General features: G+C 38.0%; 1 protein-coding gene and 1 non-coding gene across 2 annotated transcripts; one reads left to right on the top strand and one right to left on the bottom strand.

Annotated features, from left to right (window-relative positions):
* Nucleotides 1-17,656: 17,656 nt before the first annotated feature.
* LOC111889976 (small nucleolar RNA R71) lies at nt 17,657-17,763 on the bottom strand. Its single transcript, XR_002849686.1, has one exon. It is a non-coding gene; the product is annotated as a small nucleolar RNA R71 (small nucleolar RNA).
* A 981-nt stretch (nt 17,764-18,744) lies between these two features.
* LOC111889966 (uncharacterized) lies at nt 18,745-19,227 on the top strand. Its single transcript, XM_023886115.1, has one exon. The coding sequence runs from the start codon at nt 18,745-18,747 to the stop codon at nt 19,225-19,227; it is 483 nt and encodes a 160-aa protein (XP_023741883.1).
* The last annotated feature ends 378 nt before the right edge of the window (nt 19,228-19,605 follow it).

Raw genomic sequence — 19,605 nt, 5'->3', positions numbered from 1 at the left:
CAATAATATAATTATTATGTTTAAACAATCAAGCAATTAAACCCAATTACCCATCCCCATTATCTTATTTGCTCTCAAGGATCTACCCTAAGAATCAACTATTTCTCGTTCATTCATTACTAAGGATTATCCTAAGGAATCGGCACGAAGTCCATCGTTACCAAAGCTTGTAGATTACAACTGGTGAACACGTAGTCCAAAACATCTGGTAAACACTTAGTTCAAAAGTAACTAGTGAACACACTTAGTTAAAAATACCTAGTGAACACACTCAGTTCAAAGATACATAGTGAACACACTCAGTTCAAAATACCTAATGAGCACCTAGTTCAAAAACACCTACAGGTTACGAGCTTACTAGCGTTCCACTGGACCGTCTAGTATCGCCCATGGTCATCATCTATACTCCACTAGATGACTGGATCACTGACAACATTGATGTCTCCCATCGTGTTATCACAAAAAAACTATTTCATCTACCCATGTTTTACCCAACACATTTTGTAGATATAAAATACATATATAGTTTAAGTCATTTAAAACATGTATAAAAATCTTTCACCCAGCATAGACAGCAAGTACTCAGATAATATGCACACACAACATGTAATTTATATTAAAATACTTCATGTCTATGTGTAAGATGAAAGGGACTATGCACTCACCTGAGAAGGTGGTGACTCGGTACTCGGACAGCGCTTCGTTTACTTTAAAATAATTTTCTTCGACGAAACCTAGTATTATTACCACTAGATTTTAGTCTAGTATTTACCATGACTAATTATTAGTCTTATTATTATTATTATTATTATTATTATTATTATTATTATTATTATTATTATTATTATTATTATTATATAAGCGTTTAAACAATACTTTCCAACCACTATGTACAGACAGGGGCCAGATATAAAACACCAGAGGGCAGGACCATTTTGGCATATAGCACTTCTGAAATCCAACAACCCTATGCGGCCCATTAAACCAGATTCCCCGTACCACTAGTAGTTAAAAAGATATTATAACGACACTTATATAAGTCATAATAATAGCTCCAATATTTATTATAAATTTATAATAACAATACTAATTTTAAATATAAACTATATTTAAAATAGGGTAAGCATAACTTACTTACAAGGGGACTTTAGCTAGGAGTCGGGCTTTGTAGGGGCAGAACTTCGTCTCTGAATCTTTCTAAGAAAGATTCGTGCAGCGCTTCAGCGCTCACCTTACTATACTAAAACTATAGAAAGAGAAGTCGAATCACGAGGGACCAAAATGCTCGGGGGATAAGGAGAGAAAGACTCTTGAATCAAGAGAATGGTGCAAGAAATATGAGAGCCCAAGCCTCTTATTTCTAGTAATTGAATTTACAAAAACTACCCTCCATAATTACTTAATGACCTTATAGTTATATAAACAACTAAACACCCCTTTATAATACTATTTTAAATAGATTTAACAATTTTGCACTAAACTAATGTCGAAAGAACTCAACATTATTCTTATAATGACCACATCGTCGATACCTTTCTAATGATATATACATATGTATATATATTTGTACGTATATATGATTTATACTTTATTTTAATACGTAAATATGCTATTATATTTTATAACTATTTCATACGAATTCCGTTTTTGACGTTCTTTATATCCACGCGTAGGCGGGAACGTACCCTACAACTTTTGTTTAGAACCCGTCGGCTAATTTTGAATTTATTTTTAAAGTTATATTTTTAACAAGCCGGGACAGGATTGGTCCGTTAAAATCTCATAACTTCTTCATCCGATGTCCATTTTTGTCTGTCTTTTTATCGTTATGCTACTAATAACGAGATCTTCGATTCTCGTTTAGGTCGTGTCGGCTAAAAACCGCTCGATCTAATATTCGAATTTTGGGCTGTGCACTGCTAATCCGAAACTTCGAAAAATCATAACTTTTTCATACGAAGTCAGATTTGGGCGTTACTTTTATCGAAGTTCTTAGTTTAACATATTCTACGACTTTCGTTTAGAGCGCCAAGGCTAAATCACGCTCTATCTTAAATTCACTATTTTCGCCTCCGGGTATCGAGCCGGTTCCGTCGCGAAACTTTGACGGGTCATAACTTCTTCGTTATAACTTGGATTTCGGCGTTATTTATATGTACGGAAACCTAGTGACATATACTACAACTTGGTTCAAATTATTTATAAGCTTCTTTCGAAAAGTCACTTTCGACACTTATTGCCTCTAATTTAACTAGCCCGGATCTGCGGGCGTTAAACCTTAAGTGTAAATCCTGAAAACTGCCAAACTTATACTCGAAGTCTGGATTTTCACTGTAACTGTTCTGCTTCTATTGGCTTCAAATGGTTTGTACAGAATGGAAATTTCGGGTTGTCACATCATCCCCCTGTTAAAGGGAATTTCGTCCCGAAATTAGAACTTAGATAAGGAAGTAAGTATGAATGATCGAGTCGTGAGGAGGAAACTTCTTAATCGATTGGTTCTAGCGCACCTAAGTGAAATCGGGTTCTCGGTTGGCATCCCAACGAACCTTCACTAACGGGCGATGGCGTTGTTTCGTCCTCTTGACCTCTCGGCCGAGGGTCACTACGATTCTAATACGAAGGCGAGGATCTCGACAAGTGGACTTACTAGAGTCCTAACGGAAAGGTATGGTTTCACGATCGAGACGCGAAGAGTAGAATGTACGTTACTGAGTTCATGGAGTAGGTCTATTTTGCGAGATACATGACTGATTCTGGTAAGAATCTCGGAGGTCCTGTCTATCTTGGATTTAGACTTCCTAAGGAACTTGGTCACTCACTTGGAATTCCAATGGTTTCTTTTTCTTGTTTAACTTCCCAGACAAAGGTCACCCCTTGTTGGGTCAAAGTCGTACGGTTTACTGTGATTTGTGAGGGTTTCTGGATGAACTATGACAGTAGGTCTGTAAGACCTAGAATTTGGCGAATGACTGTTGGCGTCTCCGGTGTCGAAAAATGCTCACCGGTTTTGACAAATTGAAAAAGTACTCAAAGTTTCCCACGTTACTAGCAGTGTGTCATAGAAATTCGACTCTTCAATTTCAAAACTCGTGCCTAGGGAACTTCGCGAAAAGTTCCTCTAAAGGTAATGTTTCCATGGGTTTTCTTCTTACTACGAGGGTAGATAAGTAAGTCATTACATGGAGAATTGACGAACCGATCCAAGTAAGAAAGACGTACCCTAGTCATATAGTTCATGAAAACTATGGGCGTATTGGTCCTATCCGAAGGGTATAACTTATATGTTGTTCTATATCTCCATGAATCTAGGAACTTTTGCTTGCATTGTCTTATTTGGTCTACGTACCGGAACTGAGAACATTCGAGATTATGCAGGATTATACACGAAAGATCCTTTTTTGGCTCTCTCTTTAGCCCTATGTCTCTTATCCCTAGGAGGTCTTCCTCCACTAGCAGGTTTTTTCGGAAAACTCTATTTATTCTGGTGTGGATGGCAGGCAGGCCTATATTTCTTGGTTTTAATAGGACTCCTTACAAGCGTTGTTTCTATCTACTATTATCTAAAAATAATCAAGTTATTAATGACTGGACGAAACCAAGAAATAACCCCTCACGTGCGAAATTATAGAAGATCCCCTTTAAGATCAAACAATTCCATCGAATTGAGTATGATTGTATGTGTGATAGCATCTACTATACCAGGTCTCGAAGTGTCCGTATCGAGTTCGGAAGATAGTCTTACGGACATCCTTCACTAACACTCGAACTGGTGATATTCAGATCTCAAATCCATTTCTGAAAGTAATTCTTTCCTTGCGTTTGCTCAACCATTTCATCTATGCGAGGCAGAGATAACGATTTCTAATGAAAAATATTGACGGAGTCCTCGATATCCGAGGTACATATTATGTAATCCGTCAATCTATGGGAGAATAAGGCTGGGGTTCTCCAAGGTGAGAAGCATAGTCATGAAATTCTATTTCTATGTAGTTCGCTAAGTTGTCTGGGCTGTTTTGGTATCTTCGTAGGTGTTTAGACTATAGGGTGATCTGTTTACAAGAGTCGTATTGGGTCCTATGTTTGTTCACATGACGATGTGATTACTCGTAGGCTTAAGCAGTTCTCCGTCCTGAAGTTCATATTAGAATTCATACATGGTTCACAATCACAATTTCGTGTATACGAGTCATATATAATTAAGATTGAAAAGGTAGTCGAACAACTGATTCTTCTTTAATCTCACATCCCATCGGGGAAAAAGAAGTTAAAGTGGAATCATGAATTCTAAACCTGTAGAACCTTGATTATATATCTCTCTTATGTATACATTCCTCAGTGATAGATCAATCGCATGAATCCTTGGATTGAACTTGACGTACTGCATGAGGGGGACTTCGAGGATTTCTTCGGAAAGAAAATAACTAAGAGGTACTCCTGGCATGAGTACTTCGGTGTTCTGATATGACGGCTTCGCTGGAAAAGTGATCTAGAAGAAAGAGATGTATGTATGAAGCTGTTTTCGTGAAGAACAAATTGAATCGAGTCGTATGATAATGTCGGAATCATACTGAAACTTAAGGACATTAGATTTGAACATAAGACGTTTACAGACAAAACACAACCGTGCAACCATGAACAGAGTTACAATACTTCAGATTTACCACTAGACTATTGCCGCGAATAAGATATACTACAAAAGACAAGTATACGCAGCACGAGAATCCCTATACAGACAAGATCTCGCAAAAGGTAAGACTCTAGTTGCACTAGTTCTGGATAGTTTATAAGTCTGTTACAACAACACGCCTAAGTTACATTAACGAGGGTTCCGGAGTAGGCTCTCCTACAGCTGTGATCCTGAGAATCCTCCCATCTACGCTAGAGTTCTTTGCTATTGGGCAATCCTTCTTGACGTGCTCTATCTCACCGCATTGGTGGCATGACTGGCTAGTACTTGCATTGGTGATGGGATTGCGGTGTTTAGCCAGTGTTATGTGGACACGAGTGCCTTCCTCGTTACTCCACTTTGAAAATTGCTTCCTAAAGCGTTCGGTCGGAGTTGCCACTGGTGGCTGTGGCATGGCAAGACTTTGGGCTCTCTTGCGCTCCCTTAAGGATTTACGATATCGTCTTTTCCTTTCGGTCTTTAGGCTTCGCAAGTCCATGACTGTTGCCATTTGTTGGTTTCCCAATTTGGTACTACCATCGGAACTCCCAACTCCTTTTTTAGTCTTATTTGTGTTGCCTGAGTTGATGTGTGTAAGGAAAGTTGTCACAGCAGCTGCTACTGCAGCTTGTAATGTAGCGGTGTCGATATGGAGGATAGGGTTTTTGTTGCTCGGCTGTTTATTTCCTGATGACGACATGATTCTGTAACACGAAAGATAAAGATTTTGTGAGCGATTTTGGTTGACCCTAGATGTACTTCCATTGCACAAGAAAAGAGTAAGAGTATGTTCTCGAAAGGTTGACCTACATCCCTATGATGCAGTCCTAGTACGGATTGGAGGTATGATCACGAAGGTTTCACCTACATCACTATGATGCAGTCCTAGTAATGAGTAGAAGTAAGTTCGTAGAATGGTCTCAAGACGTTTGTCGTTCAAGCCGAGGTATCGTGGGTTGGTGAATAACAAGATCCAACCACTGAAAGACACTTGGAAATGTCTCCGGAGCTAAATTACTATAGTCCAATGCCTTGACTAAAGCAGGTTTCAGCTAGACTCCAATAAATGTATGATAAGAGTACTTGAATAAAGAATGACACGGAAGTTAGTCGACTATCAATATCTTTGATATTCACGACGTAAAGATTCAGGAAAATGACCTTGTAAAGGTCTTACATCATATCCAAAGAAGATAGTTCTTGACAGCATAAGGACCTAACCCAAAGTACTTACAGTATAAGGTAATTTCATAGAAAATGCCACATCGGCCAAAGACAAAAAAAACGATTCCTTTTAATAAGGAAAATAAAGTAAGGCGTCTACTACTCGCGACGGTCATCCCTCTGGTGAACTCTCAGTTCAGCCAGTTGACATTCCACATCAAGTAGGTGTCTTTCGTACACCCTCTGGCATACTCGGAGCTCTATGACTTCGGCTCGTGATTCAGTCAGTGCTTGCAGCAGAGTTTCATGGTTTCTCTCAGATTTCTCGCGAGCCTCTTCTAGACAAATGGTGCAGATGGTATGCATTCTCGTATCAACGACATCTTCGGTAATCTGATGTAGGGCTTTCCTGCCTTGAATCTCATTTCGGGCCACTCTACGGACAAAGATTGGCAAGACTCTATCTGCTGAGCCTCCATCGCTCAGGTCGTAAAAGATTCGGTCACCATTAAATGGCATGGGCTGATCTTGTCCTTGGCTCCATGTTTCCAAGCATTCCACCCACTCAAGCGTCGGGCTATGAAAAGCCGGACGAGGGTTAGGAATTGGAAATGGAGCTGCTTGGGGTAGGTTCTCAACCTCGGGTTCGGATTTAGCATCGTCTGAAGGGTCTTAATCATGGTGATCATCAGAAGGATAGGATGATCATTATCTGGTTCTTCACCAAACCAACCAGCAATGACCTCGTTCGGAAGCAACTGGTTGCCGTGGGGATGGAGTCCAGCTATGTTATCTACGCGAGAATTGGGGTAAGAAAATAATTATTAGACGAACTATCTAGATAATTATTTAGAAAATCTTCATCAGTTACATCGCTATTTGTGAAGTGCATACCAGTTATATGTAATCGAAACAGGATAGGCCTTCGAATATGTGACCTTAACTCCAAATTCACACAGAATCGGGGTAAGGTAAAATTTCACAGATTCTCAGTCTATAACATCCTAATTACATATATCCTTAGTGTATCCACATAGCAACTATCAACTTAGTAATGAAGATCCCCTTTTAGTTCTCAAGTATAAAGTACTTATAGTAACACCAAATACTCATATAGTATTTTAAATTTTAATGTTATGTTCTATTGTTCTGATTGTGGTAGGGTTGGTAAGATTTTAGCATTGTTGCAACCACACAATTAAACTTAGGCACATGCTAGTCAACTCTCGGATAATATAGGTGATCAGGCTATATCTTCCCAGTTTTGACCATATGTCTCTAAGCCCACTTGTGTTGCCCAACAATCGTAATTCTTTTGTACTGTCCTAGTGACACTGATTTTAGTATGAATGCAACACGTATACTTACTTAAATATTTTACTATTTAAAGTATAAACTCTTGGTCAGAGTATTTTTAATCCCTTATGTATTTATAGTTAGTATATCTTTTATGGGTTGATATACTTAATTCACTATAAACAATGCTCTAATACCAATCTGTCACACCCCAAAACCAAGAACGACGTAAACGTTCTGGGGCGGAGGACGTCATGTACAGTATCACAACTATGTAAAGTAATAAACAAGCAACAACATCATCCATTGCATTAATAATATAATTATTATACAAGTGTGTTCTGTCAAATTTTGTTAAACGCTAAAGCATAAATCAAAATGAAAGATGAGTCTTCAACGGGCTCCATCTTCCCTATTCCTTGCATCGGTACCTGTATATGATGACCTGTGGAGACAAGTAATTTTGAAAGCAAGTATCAGCTTTGAAGCTGGTGAGATCATAAGTATTTTAGTGTCTTAATTTGTATGTAAAAATTTGTAATTTTAAGAACTGTAAGTATGGAAAATGTATATGAATTGTAAGTATTGAAAATGTATATGAACTGTAAATGTAAAAATGTTTGTAAAACAACTGTAAACGTTTGAAAAGCCCTAGAAATCCCTATGATTCCTACTATTATATAAAGTGTGTCTTCTACCAAGACCTAACTGTTCTCAATGTAGTCTTCTACCAAGAATTAAATGTTCTAAATGTTCATTTCTTGTAAAAGTGTGTAATTTTCCCAAGTGTAACTATCATTTACAAAATATAGTTTGTACATTTAATGTTTAAGTGAAATGATCACTAAAATGTGAAAAGGGGAAATTAATGTAGTACTGTAGTGTTGTATTATAGGAACTACTGCTGTACTAACTACCTTAAACCGGATTTATATTAAGGCATCATGTGATTAATTGCACCATACTATTGACTGGTAACAACGACATAAGAATGGTCGTAAAAAAAGGTATGACGTTTGGCACCCGCAGACCTGCAGGTCCCGTTGTAGCTAGCAGCAAGGTCTAGGATAGTCAATCCAGTATAGATCTATATGCAAACTCACGCTCTTCCTTCAAGAGACTTGGACTACAACTCGGGCCATGACATTTAAGGCACGCTCCGATACATATCACAATAATTAACGTATTCATATATATGTAATGCCATGAACTATTCTAGCTGTAATGTATGTGCTCTCTACCTAGCAAGTATAGTAATTTAGTCGTTCTAGTATCGTTGTATATGTTCTCTTTCTAGTATAGTTGTATATGTTCTTCTCTAGTATAGTTGTATATGTTCTTCTAGTAATATAGTTGTATATGTTCTTCTAGTAGTATAGTTGTATATGTTCTTCTAGTAGTATAGCTGTATATGTTCTTCTAGTAGTAAGTATTGACTCATGAATGAACTGACTTATAATATGATATCGCGTTCTAGTAATAGTTCTAGTATCTTTCTAAACTACCCATATGGTAGTTTACTAGTAATCTAAATGGTACGTATGAACATGGATGTATACCCTTGCTACCTAAGGGCATGGGATGAACTGGAAGGACCTTTAATGACTATATGTGTACACATGATATATAACTAATATTTAAACGACCTTCGGACGAGTACCCGATATCCCACCAGACCACATCTCAAGCGCGAAAAGGAAATAGGGTGGATAGCCTTCCTAAGTCTTTTAAACATTCCTTATATAACTATACATATAGAGGCATGCAATTTATAATATAAAAAGCATAAAATAAGATTTGTAAAACCTTTGAACATAAATATTTTCTAAGAAAAGATGGACTTGATGTCAATCTATAAAACAGTTTGAAGGCATGGGTTTGATAAAGCATTTTAGTATAAAGAACATTTGTTTGAAGCACAATTGTAAATAAGTTTGAAATGTAATATACAGAGTAAAATGTACAATGTAATAAGGAGTTTTAAAACATATAAAATGTTTATGGAAAACATTTGAAGGAAACTGTTTGGTAAAGCGGCTAATGAGTAGCCAATCATTTGAATGCTGCTTACTAATCACATGTGATGGATATAATATTTAGCGTAATTCTACTTGTATCCCCCCTATAAAACATTTAAAAACAGTTTAAAACATTGATTAAAGGGTATGAAATCACCTGCAGTAAGTGACTGGAATTGAACGGACTGTTATCGTAAGGAAGGATCGGACAAGTGCTTGGTGTCAAGTGAAGACTTTAGACACACACAATGATCCTAATTACATATGAAGACATATGTATATAAATAATTAGTGATTAAAACACTAATTATACAAGTGTAAACATTTTAACGCGAGGAAAACACTTTTGGTCAAGTGCTAGGGGGCAAATGGGTTGCAACAAAGGAGTGCACAACATCTAATGGGAGTTTATGGTCAAATGACCATATTCTTTGGAGTTTACGGCCCAGGGGAGTAAACTCCTGGCCGTAAACTCTCAACAAGGTCTCTAATCGAAAACTATCATTTATACAACTAGTTTGGTGAATTGTTTTAAGGCTAAATCAAGTGTTTGGGTGACATTTTCCCCTTTTATAGGGGTTTACGGCCCTGGGACCATATCCCATGGAGATTATGGCCGTAAACTCCTTTGGGGGAAGGTTTATGGTGTTTTCAAGCCTCATGCACAAGTGGTATAAGTTCTAGGCTTTTATTCCAAACATATGAAGACTCTTGACACACTTTGGTGCCCCTTTAATGAGTTTATGGCCCATGAACCATGTCATGGCCATAAACTCACTTTGTAAGGTGATTTTATTGTGTTTAAGGCCCTTGATTTAATGGTAACAAGTCTAGATAAAAGTCTAAGGCCTTAGGTGCCTTAAAAGCACCATTTTGAGCATGAACTTTGGAGTTTACGGCCTAAGATGCTCCTGGGCCGTGAACTCCCAAACTTGGGTGATCCTTGCTTGATTTCATGTCCCTAATACACTCCTATACAAGTCCAAGGCAGTAGTATATCACGGGGGACAATCTAGGCTTGGTTTCGGGAGTTTACCGCCTAAGAACGCCTTGGGGAGTAAACTCCTAAATCGAATGATTTAGCTATGTAATCTATGTTATGAACACATTTAAAGCTTTCTAACGCTACTAGAAAGAGTTACTCACAATTTGGGATAAAAACCCGAAGATCCGTGAGAGAGAATTTTGGCTTTTCTCTAATTGGAAATGTAACTAATGAACTATTTGGTTCAGTTTTCTATATATAGTCCTGGGATTTTTGGCAGAAAATATTTTTATTCCCGGAATGAACTCTAATATCCTAGAGTATTGGAATAACAGTGTTTTACAAAACCCTAGTGCATCCACTCTCTTAATATCTCCTTAAGTGTAAATCCTGAAAACTGCCAAACTTATTCTCGAAGTCTGGAGTTTCACTGTAACTGTTCTACTTCTATTGGCATCAAATGGTTTTTACAGAATGGAAATTTCAGGTTGTCATAGAGCTCCAGAGTTTATTATCAGCTCCTTTGAGTATCTTCAGTCATGTAGATTCATAAAAATCAAGACTTGGACTTTTGAATCAAACCATGCATGAGATATGAGCATGTTGAGACAAGAGAGTGAGAGTTTTGGGTGTTTGTGACTTTATCAGTCATGCAAAGGCTTAAAGTCACAGACTTTATGGAGTAAGAGCCTCTACGGATTCCAGATATGTGATATGAGCTAAGGTCTTAACGGGTTAAGACCAAGAGAGTGAGAAAAGCCATACTGGATGTACGCTGAGCGTAATCCTAGTACGCCCTCCGTATTGGGTTGGTCTTGAAGGGTTTTGAGCATTCTAACACTCCGAAGGTGTACATGCAACCCTAGAAACATTGGATCTATGTTTAACGAAGATACAAGCAAATTTTATTTTGAAGGTTCTTAACCTAACTAGCATGGCAAGGGGAACTTTGAAGCATAAAAGCTAGTAGAAGAACATACCTTTCTTGTTACTTGGATTCCTTGAGAACCTTCTGAGCCTAGCACCTCAGGTTTGATGCCTCAAATGTTTCATAGAACACCACAACTCTTGGAATAACTTTGAGAGAAGTACACTATCACTCAAAAATTGCCTAGCCCTCTTGTTCTACACATAGTGTGTCGATTTGGCCAGCATTGGGGTCCTTTTATAGTTGTGTCAGAAGTAGGGTTACAACATGTAAACCCTAATTGGCATGGCTTTCCATATTCCATGATCCATGGGTTTATAACCTCCATGGACTATCCATGGAGCACCTTATGGGTTTTAGCCTAATTAAATAAACCATGGATCATTATCCCACTATAAAAGAATGGATGCTTTGCACAATCAACCCATATATTTAATTAGTCTCTTTTTGATCACTAAAATTAATTCTAAATTAATTATTGATCAAAACTAATTAAATGAAATTATTAATATATTAGAACTTATAATATATTAATAAACCATAAGTGTCCTTTCTCTCGTTTAGTCTATCCAAGTGTTACAATGCAATGCAACCCAAAATGGACCATTCTAACCAGGTCAAGTACATTCCAAAAATAGTTATGAACTTAAACACCTAATCCAATAGTCTCCCACTTGGATAAGTCTAATAACTATGACTGCAAGAATGACTTCAGGAACCGATCGTAGCTCTTTCAAGGTCTCGCGGAACTGAGATGATGATGATACGCCATTTAAGATATGTGATCATATAATCCTATATTCTAGATATGAGTAGGAGAAATACGTGGAACAATGTCTTACTTATTGTCCAATAGTTTGTTTCCCGATTTCCGATTTGTTTGACATAGAGCTGAATCGAACACATCAATTTAGTTCTGACCGGGCCCGGTACATAGGTCAACACAAAATCATCGAGGGGCCCAGATTTCTCTTCTAATCCAAGAAGGAACAAATAAACTTCAACTCATATGCTTGTTCTAATATTTGTTGAATCATACACAAAGGCACGTTTTATAACATCGAGTTACCAATACGTTTTCTTACAATCAATGTATAACCAACTCATAATCAATAACTCATATCTCTAGGTTTGAAGACTTATATGATATTATCGTCTCATTATCACTCGAGATAAATTCCATGAAGTGATACAAGTGAGCATTGGTTGAATCCAATACTCAAAACTTCTGAGCACACATGAGTGTTGTAGCAACTCTTGCTATGTCCAACACCTTAGACATCTACAACCAACTTCATGACAGTCTGGATTCATATCTACTTCAAACATATGACTGACTATGGAGAATTTGAATAATATGATATACCATAACATAATTATTCTGGAAGTCAAAACATGCAAAATGAAATGATAGTAAATGATTGACATAAGATAGCAACACTTTACTTAAACTATCTAATTTCTAAAACTATCATCAAATGTCAATTACAGTTTACAAATTTCAAAGCTATCTAATTTCTAAAACTAATATCATCCTTTAGCCCTATGCGCCTCACATGATGAAGAGGCCTAACCCTACCCAGTCCCTTCGTGAGGGGATTTGTTGGGTTCTCATCTGATGAAACCCTCTTTGCCACGAGGAGTCCTTCTTCTATTCGATGTCTCATGAAATGGTATTTTCTATCAATGTGTTTGGATCTTCCGTGATCCCTTGGTTCCTTGGCTAAGGAAACTGCACTTTCACTATCATAGAAAATCTCCATAGGCTCCTTTATATCCAGTACAACTCTAAGGTCTCCAATGAGGTTCTTTAGCCATATAGCCTCCTTTGCTGCCTCACTCCCACCGAGGGTAAGGAGCCAATCCTTAGTCCTCTGCAGGTACTTGAGAATGTTCTTTACCGTAGTCCAGTGAGCCTTGCCAGGATTCCCCTGATATATAGCATACATGATCGAGCCTACAGTGGAAGGATATGGTACTCGACTCATCACCGCTATATCAGCCTCTGTACTCGAGATCTGAGTCTTACTCAAACTGGCGTTACTCAGGATCAGTAAGTCTCCTTTCTTGGAATTCTGCATGTCGAACCTATTCAACACCTTATCAAAGTAGGTACTTTGACTAAGCCCAATTAGTCTTTTACTCATGTCTCTTAAAATCCTTAACCCTAAGATATAGGCAGCTAACTATACTCCCACCAGCCTTGACATATACACAAGATTCATCTTTGCTCCTCGAAAAGCCAAACTCTTTGACTTTCTCATCGAAACAAAGATTCCATCTGCGAGGTGCTTGTTTCAATCCATAGATGGAATTCTCAAGCTTACACAATCTATTAGGGTACTCTGCGCTGACAAAATCCTCTGGTTGACATCCATTAATGAAAGCGGTTTTTGACATCCATTTTCCATATTTCATAGTCATGAAATGCAGCAATGGCTAGCATAACCCTAATTGACTTAATCTTCACTACTGGTGAAAAGATCTCATAATAGTCAATTCCCGGAGTTTGAGGAAAGCCCTTTGCAACCAGTCGTGCCTTATAAGTGTGTACATTACCATCTATGTCGGTCTTCTTCTTGAGGATCCATTTGCACCTGACTGTCTTACGAGCTGGTACATTGTCAACCAAGTTCCAAACTTTATTAGCATACATGGACTGTATCTCGTTGTCCATAGCCTCTTTCCATTTAGCCGACTCATGGCCTGCCATAGCTTCCGAGTAGCTGTTAGGTTCATCCAAACTTACCAGTGTGCTATCACTGATAAGTGTATCACCTTCTGCAGTAATATGGAAACCATAGTAATGCTTAGGTGCATTCCTAACTCTCGTGGAACGCCTCAGAGGTACAGACTCGTTTGTCAGATCAACAGGAGTTTCCTCTTCAGGTTGATTGCTAGGGTTTGAGGTTCCTTCACCAGTTGACTCTTGAATTTCTTCAAGGTTAATTTGCCTCCCACTATTACCTTGGCTTATGAACTCTCTCTCGCGAAAGACTCCTCTCCTTGCTACAAAGACCACATTATCACTGGGCCTGTAGAAGAGATAACCAAAGTATTTATGTTGGTAGCCGATGAAAATACACCTCTCAATTCGAGGTTCGAGCTTATCATGTGTCTTGCGCCTCACAAAAGCCTCGCAACCCCAAATATTGATGTGGTCTAGATTGGGAACTTTTCCAGTCCACGTCTCGTGAGGTGTTCTGGCAACCTTTTTGGTAGGGACTAGATTAAGAATATGGGCGGTAGTCTATAAGGTATACCCCCAGAATGAGATTGGTAGCGAAGCTCAACTCATCATGGAACGAACCATATCCAACAAGGTTCAATTATGCCTCTCAACCACACCATTAAGCTGTGGTGTCTTGGGAGGTGTCAGTTGTGAGACAATCCCACATTCCTTAAGATAGTGAAGGATCTCTGTACTAAGATACTCAGCACCTCGATCGAATCGAAGCATCTTAATCTTCCTGCCTAACTGATTCTGCACTTCCTGTTTACACTCCTCTAATTTTTCAAAGGTTTCTGACTTATGCTTGATTAAGTAGACATATCCATAACTACTATAATCATCAGTAAAAGTCACATAGAAGCGGTTAGCATCCCTTGTGGAGGTTCTGAAGGGTCCACATACATCAGTATGCATGAGATCCAACAAACCCTCACCCCTAGCACAAGAAGTAGTGAAGCTGACTTTGTCATTTTCCCAAGTAAACAAGATTCACAACTATCATCCGACTTTAAACCCTTTGGAGTTGGCCTATGCGTTTCTTGCTTACATGTCCAAGACGACAATGCCATAATGATGCTTTATCCAAGTTAGTGGAAGAATCGATACACAACACATTATTTCCTAGGTTATCAACAACCGACATAGTTTCATACACACCATCACAAGGTAATGCTTTAAAATAAAGAACATTGTTAAAGAAAGCATTAATACCACCACACTCATAATCAAATGAAAAGCTAAACCCTTGTTCGTTAAAACATGAAAGGAAATAACATTTCTCGCCATTTCAGACGAGTAACAACCTTTGTTCAAATCTAATATTAACCCACTCTTTGGCAACAAAGAATAAACTCCAATCTTGGTGACAGGTGACGCTATCATATTCCCCATGATCAAGTTTATCTTCCCATGCTCCACATTCTCACTTCTTCTTAGTCCCTACAAATCATTACATATGTGAATACCACAAATTGTATCAAGGACCCAAATAATTAGAATGGGGTGTGTTATTAGACAATATAGTGTAAATACCTGCATGGTTGGTGATACGTGCATATTTAGCCTTATATTTAGTATAGATTTTTGTCAATTATTAGCTAATTATTTGCATATTATGGACAAAAGGTACTTAATAATGTTTAGATTGTATTTTCAGTCCCGAAGTCTTGCTCGGGAGCAAAAATGAGGAAGGAGAAACAATTAGAAGCTGGAGAATGAAGAAAGAAGTACAAACCTGAAGATACTCGGCGAGTCCAAGCATCTACTCAACGAGTTTCCACAAATGTTCGCGAAGCAATACGAATAGTCCTTGCCGTACACGGATTTTACAAAGAAACTCGACGAGTTGTCCCTGTTTTGAGGATCTTATAAATAGAAGTCAAATTCCGAATCCACTATCTTTTCTGGCTTTTCTGGAGGATACTTTGCGACTAAGGTGACCCTTGGAGACCTAAAGAATGTGAGAAGAACCCTAATCTCTCATTCTTAGAAGATTCAAGGCAACTTAGGTTTAATTTTCCACTTTATCTTTGAATTGAACAATGTTTGAGTTGATTACTTTCATTTTTTGCTTTTTGACTACTGTAATCATGATCTAAATTTACAAGTTTATGTTTAGGGAAGACAATTTTACTCCTATGGATTAATTTTATGGTTTTATTAAATGATTATTGGTGATTTTGTTAAATTAAGCTTGGTAAAGATCCTTATGCATTAACCACAACTATTCTCTGTTAATAGGAAGGCAATTTGGCTGCATGAACATCTCTTAATTGTTTAGCTCATATGATTTATGTGAACACTTTGTTATGTGCCTAGGATTAGTGAATATGAAACTAGGATTAATTAGAGAATGGGTAAATTAGTGAACATCTCTTCTTGTTGATAAACCAACAACAAGAGGCTAATTGAATTAGTAATTTGATTAACCAATTACAAGTCTTATTTAATCCGAATAATTGAACTAGGGAATTAATTAACTTAAACACTTGATCATTGCTTAAATTAATTGGTTTTCTAAGGATTGGTAATAGCGAATGCGAATCTAATCACTTTAGTCGGTAACCAATAACAATTAATCTATTGCTTTGCCATAAAATTAAGCATAGGAGTGAATGAGTTGAACCTAAGCAAAAACCTTTTATTAAATTTGATGAATTTTACTTGGTTTTAGTTGATTTGTTAATTGCGTGTTAGTTAGTGTGTCCAAGTTTCTAGTCTTGTAAAACTAGAGAAAACCCTTTTAATTTTACTACATGTTGGTTAAAATAAGTTATTAGGTTCCGTTCCTCAAGTTCGACATCCTACTTATTCAACTATACCACTAAAAGATAGGTTCGCTACCTTTGTGTGTTTAAATTATATTTTTAGAGTAGGAATAAAACAAGTTGGTTTTACACACATCATGTTTTTGGCGTCGTTGTCGGCGAACGATTCAAAAATTAATTCTAATTTATAGTTTTATCGATCCTTTGTTTGAGTTTATCTTGCACAAAGTTATTTTTCAGTAATTTAGTAATCAGGTTAAGTTTTAGTATTTATTTGTTCTTATTTGTTTTTTAATTTGTTTTTAGGCTTTTAGGCAGTGTACTCGCCGAGTGCAGTCGAACCTACTCGGCGACTTCAGTGCTGATTTCCAGTTTCGCTTTTTGTTCTTTTTACGTGTTTTTCTTGCTTTGATTGCAAAGTGTTTATGACCAGAGGAGGCAATACACCTTTAAATCCACCACTTGAAGACGGGGAAGCTACTTTAAGGAAGAACAAAGGCAAAACCGTTGGAGAATCTGCATCTTCAAAGAACTCACCTTTGAAGAATCTAAAAGTTGTCTTTAGTAAGAAAAAGGGGAACAAAGTAGGAGAATCCAACTTCTCTTCAGTGGAGGACGAAGACCCGAAAAAGGAGGACACCGAGTACGAAACCGAAAGGGGAGAATCTGAAACAAAGGAAGAAAGCGAATTGGAAGGAGAATTAGCTAAGCCCATGGCTAACATCGATGAAGTCCCCATGGGAGAATGGAAGAAGAGGATACGTAACAATACCGGCCCAGGACTAATGCAACCCGTGATTCTCACGACAGCCACTTTCGAACTTAAAGGCCACATACTCACCCAACTTAAAGAAATTCTGTTGTATGGAAAAGATCACGAAGACGCGTACAAGCACCTAGAAGAGGTCAATGACATAGCTGATTACGTTAAATTTCCTAATGTGGCCCGCGACACCGTTTTGCTTCATATGTTACCGGTCACGTTTAAAGGCGTTGCAAAAGACTGGCTAAAATCACTCCCTCCAGGATCCATCACCACATGGGCTAAAATGAAAGAAGAGTTTGCTGATCAATTTTGCCCGCCATCAAAGATATACAAGTTGAAGAAAGCTATAGCTAATTTTGGGCAACAAGTCGGAGAATCACTTTATGAGGTGTGGGAGAGGTACAAAGGCTTACTAAGGAATTGCCCACAACATGATCTTAATAGTCAGCAAGAAGTCTCCATTTTTTATGATGGAGTAAACGTGACGACAAGGTAATTACTTGACTCGCAAGGAGCGCTCACAAAGAAGGCACCCCCGGTGATAAAACAACTAATTGAGGAATTCTCTAAGCATTCTAGAGAATACCACAACCCAAGAAATGATGTGACAAAGGGATCAACTTATGCAGCTTCAGAAGATTTTTCGGAAGTTATGGCAATGTTGAAAAGCATGGATAGAAGGATGGATAAAATGGATCAAACAATCCATGCTATTTGGGTAGGATGTGAGAATTGCAATGGGCCTTATCTTACTAGAGATTGTGATTTGGACGATAACCGGAAAAAGAAAGCGCAAGTATGTTATTCTAGTGGTGATAGATTTCATGAAGATTGGCGAAAACCTAAGAAAGAATGGCTTCCTTATGATGAGTACAAGAAGGCGAAGGAGGAGAAGTATAGACAAAAGGCAAGGGGTTTTTACCAAAAGGAGGAGCCGGTACAAGAAAAGAAACCAAATTTAGAAGAAATGCTCACTAAATTTGTAGTTGCATCCGAGAAAAGACACAATGACCACGATGCTGCAATACAAGATACAAGAACAATGTTAAGGAATTAGAAAGCATCTATTCACAACATTAAGAAGCAGCTGGGCCAACTTGCCCAACAAATAAATCAAAGAGCATCGGGAGAACTTCCTAGTAATACAAAAAACAATCCATGAGGCGCACATATAAATATTGTAACAATTAGGAGTGGGAAGATAATTACTCCTCTGACACTACTCGCCGAGTCCAGGATATGGACTCGACGAGTCCGACACCTGATCAGAAAATTAAGTCTCCTGTTAAGTCATATCAGCCTCCACTACCATATCCAGCCTGAGCTAGACAAGAAAAGAATGAAGAAGAATACCGGAAGTTTCTATAACACATAAAGGCTCTTCAAATCAATATACCATTCATAGAAGTGGTTGCATAAATGCCAAAATACGCCAAATTTCTCAAGGAGCTTCTAACTAATAGAAAGATGATCAAAGAAGTGAAGAAAGTGGTTCTAAATGAAAGTTGTTCAGCTGCCATGTTGAACAAACTACCAAAGAAGAAGCGTGATCTGGGAAGCTTAACCTTACCTTGTCAAATCGGAAATGTAGCTACCATCTATGCATTCACTGATTCAGGGGCGAGTGTAAATCTCATGACATACTCATTTTTCAAGAAATTAGACCTCCCGGAGCCAAGGCCAATTCGAATGGCAATTCACCTAGAAAATAAAACGGTTACATTCCCAAGGGGAATATGCGAAGATCTACTGGTGAAGGTTGATAAGTTCGTATTTCCCGCGGACTTTATAGTTTTACACATGGAAGCGGATCCTCAAGTCGCAATCATTCTTGGAAGACCTTTCCTTAACGTCGTAAGCGCTATAGTTGACATGAGAGTTCCAAACTTACTCTACGGGTAGCGTATGGATCAGTCAGTTTTGGGGTCTATCAAGCCATGAAGCACGCAAGGAATTGTGATGACACAACATTTTCGATCGATATGTTGGAAGAATTAATGGAGGAATGGAATAATGAAGAACCAAACAAGTCCACCATCACCTTTTATGAAGAATTCGATGTTGAAAGAGACCAACTGGAAATAGAGAGACTGCTTGAGGAAGCTGATTATAATGGGCTGACCAGAAGTATTGAACAGTGTACTCGTCGATTAAACTCGACCAACTCGACGAGTCCATCCAAGGAATCCCAATCAGTCGTGAAATTTGCCCAGGACTTGACGAGTCCCCTCATTGGACTCGACGTGTGCAACATCCAGAACACGAAAACTAAGCTAAAAG

This window comes from Lactuca sativa, chromosome 5 (genome assembly GCF_002870075.4).
Source record: "Lactuca sativa cultivar Salinas chromosome 5, Lsat_Salinas_v11, whole genome shotgun sequence".
Taxonomy (NCBI): Eukaryota; Viridiplantae; Streptophyta; class Magnoliopsida; order Asterales; family Asteraceae; genus Lactuca; species Lactuca sativa.
Note: the sequence above shows the minus strand (reverse complement) of the source record. Positions and strands in the feature narration are given on the sequence as shown.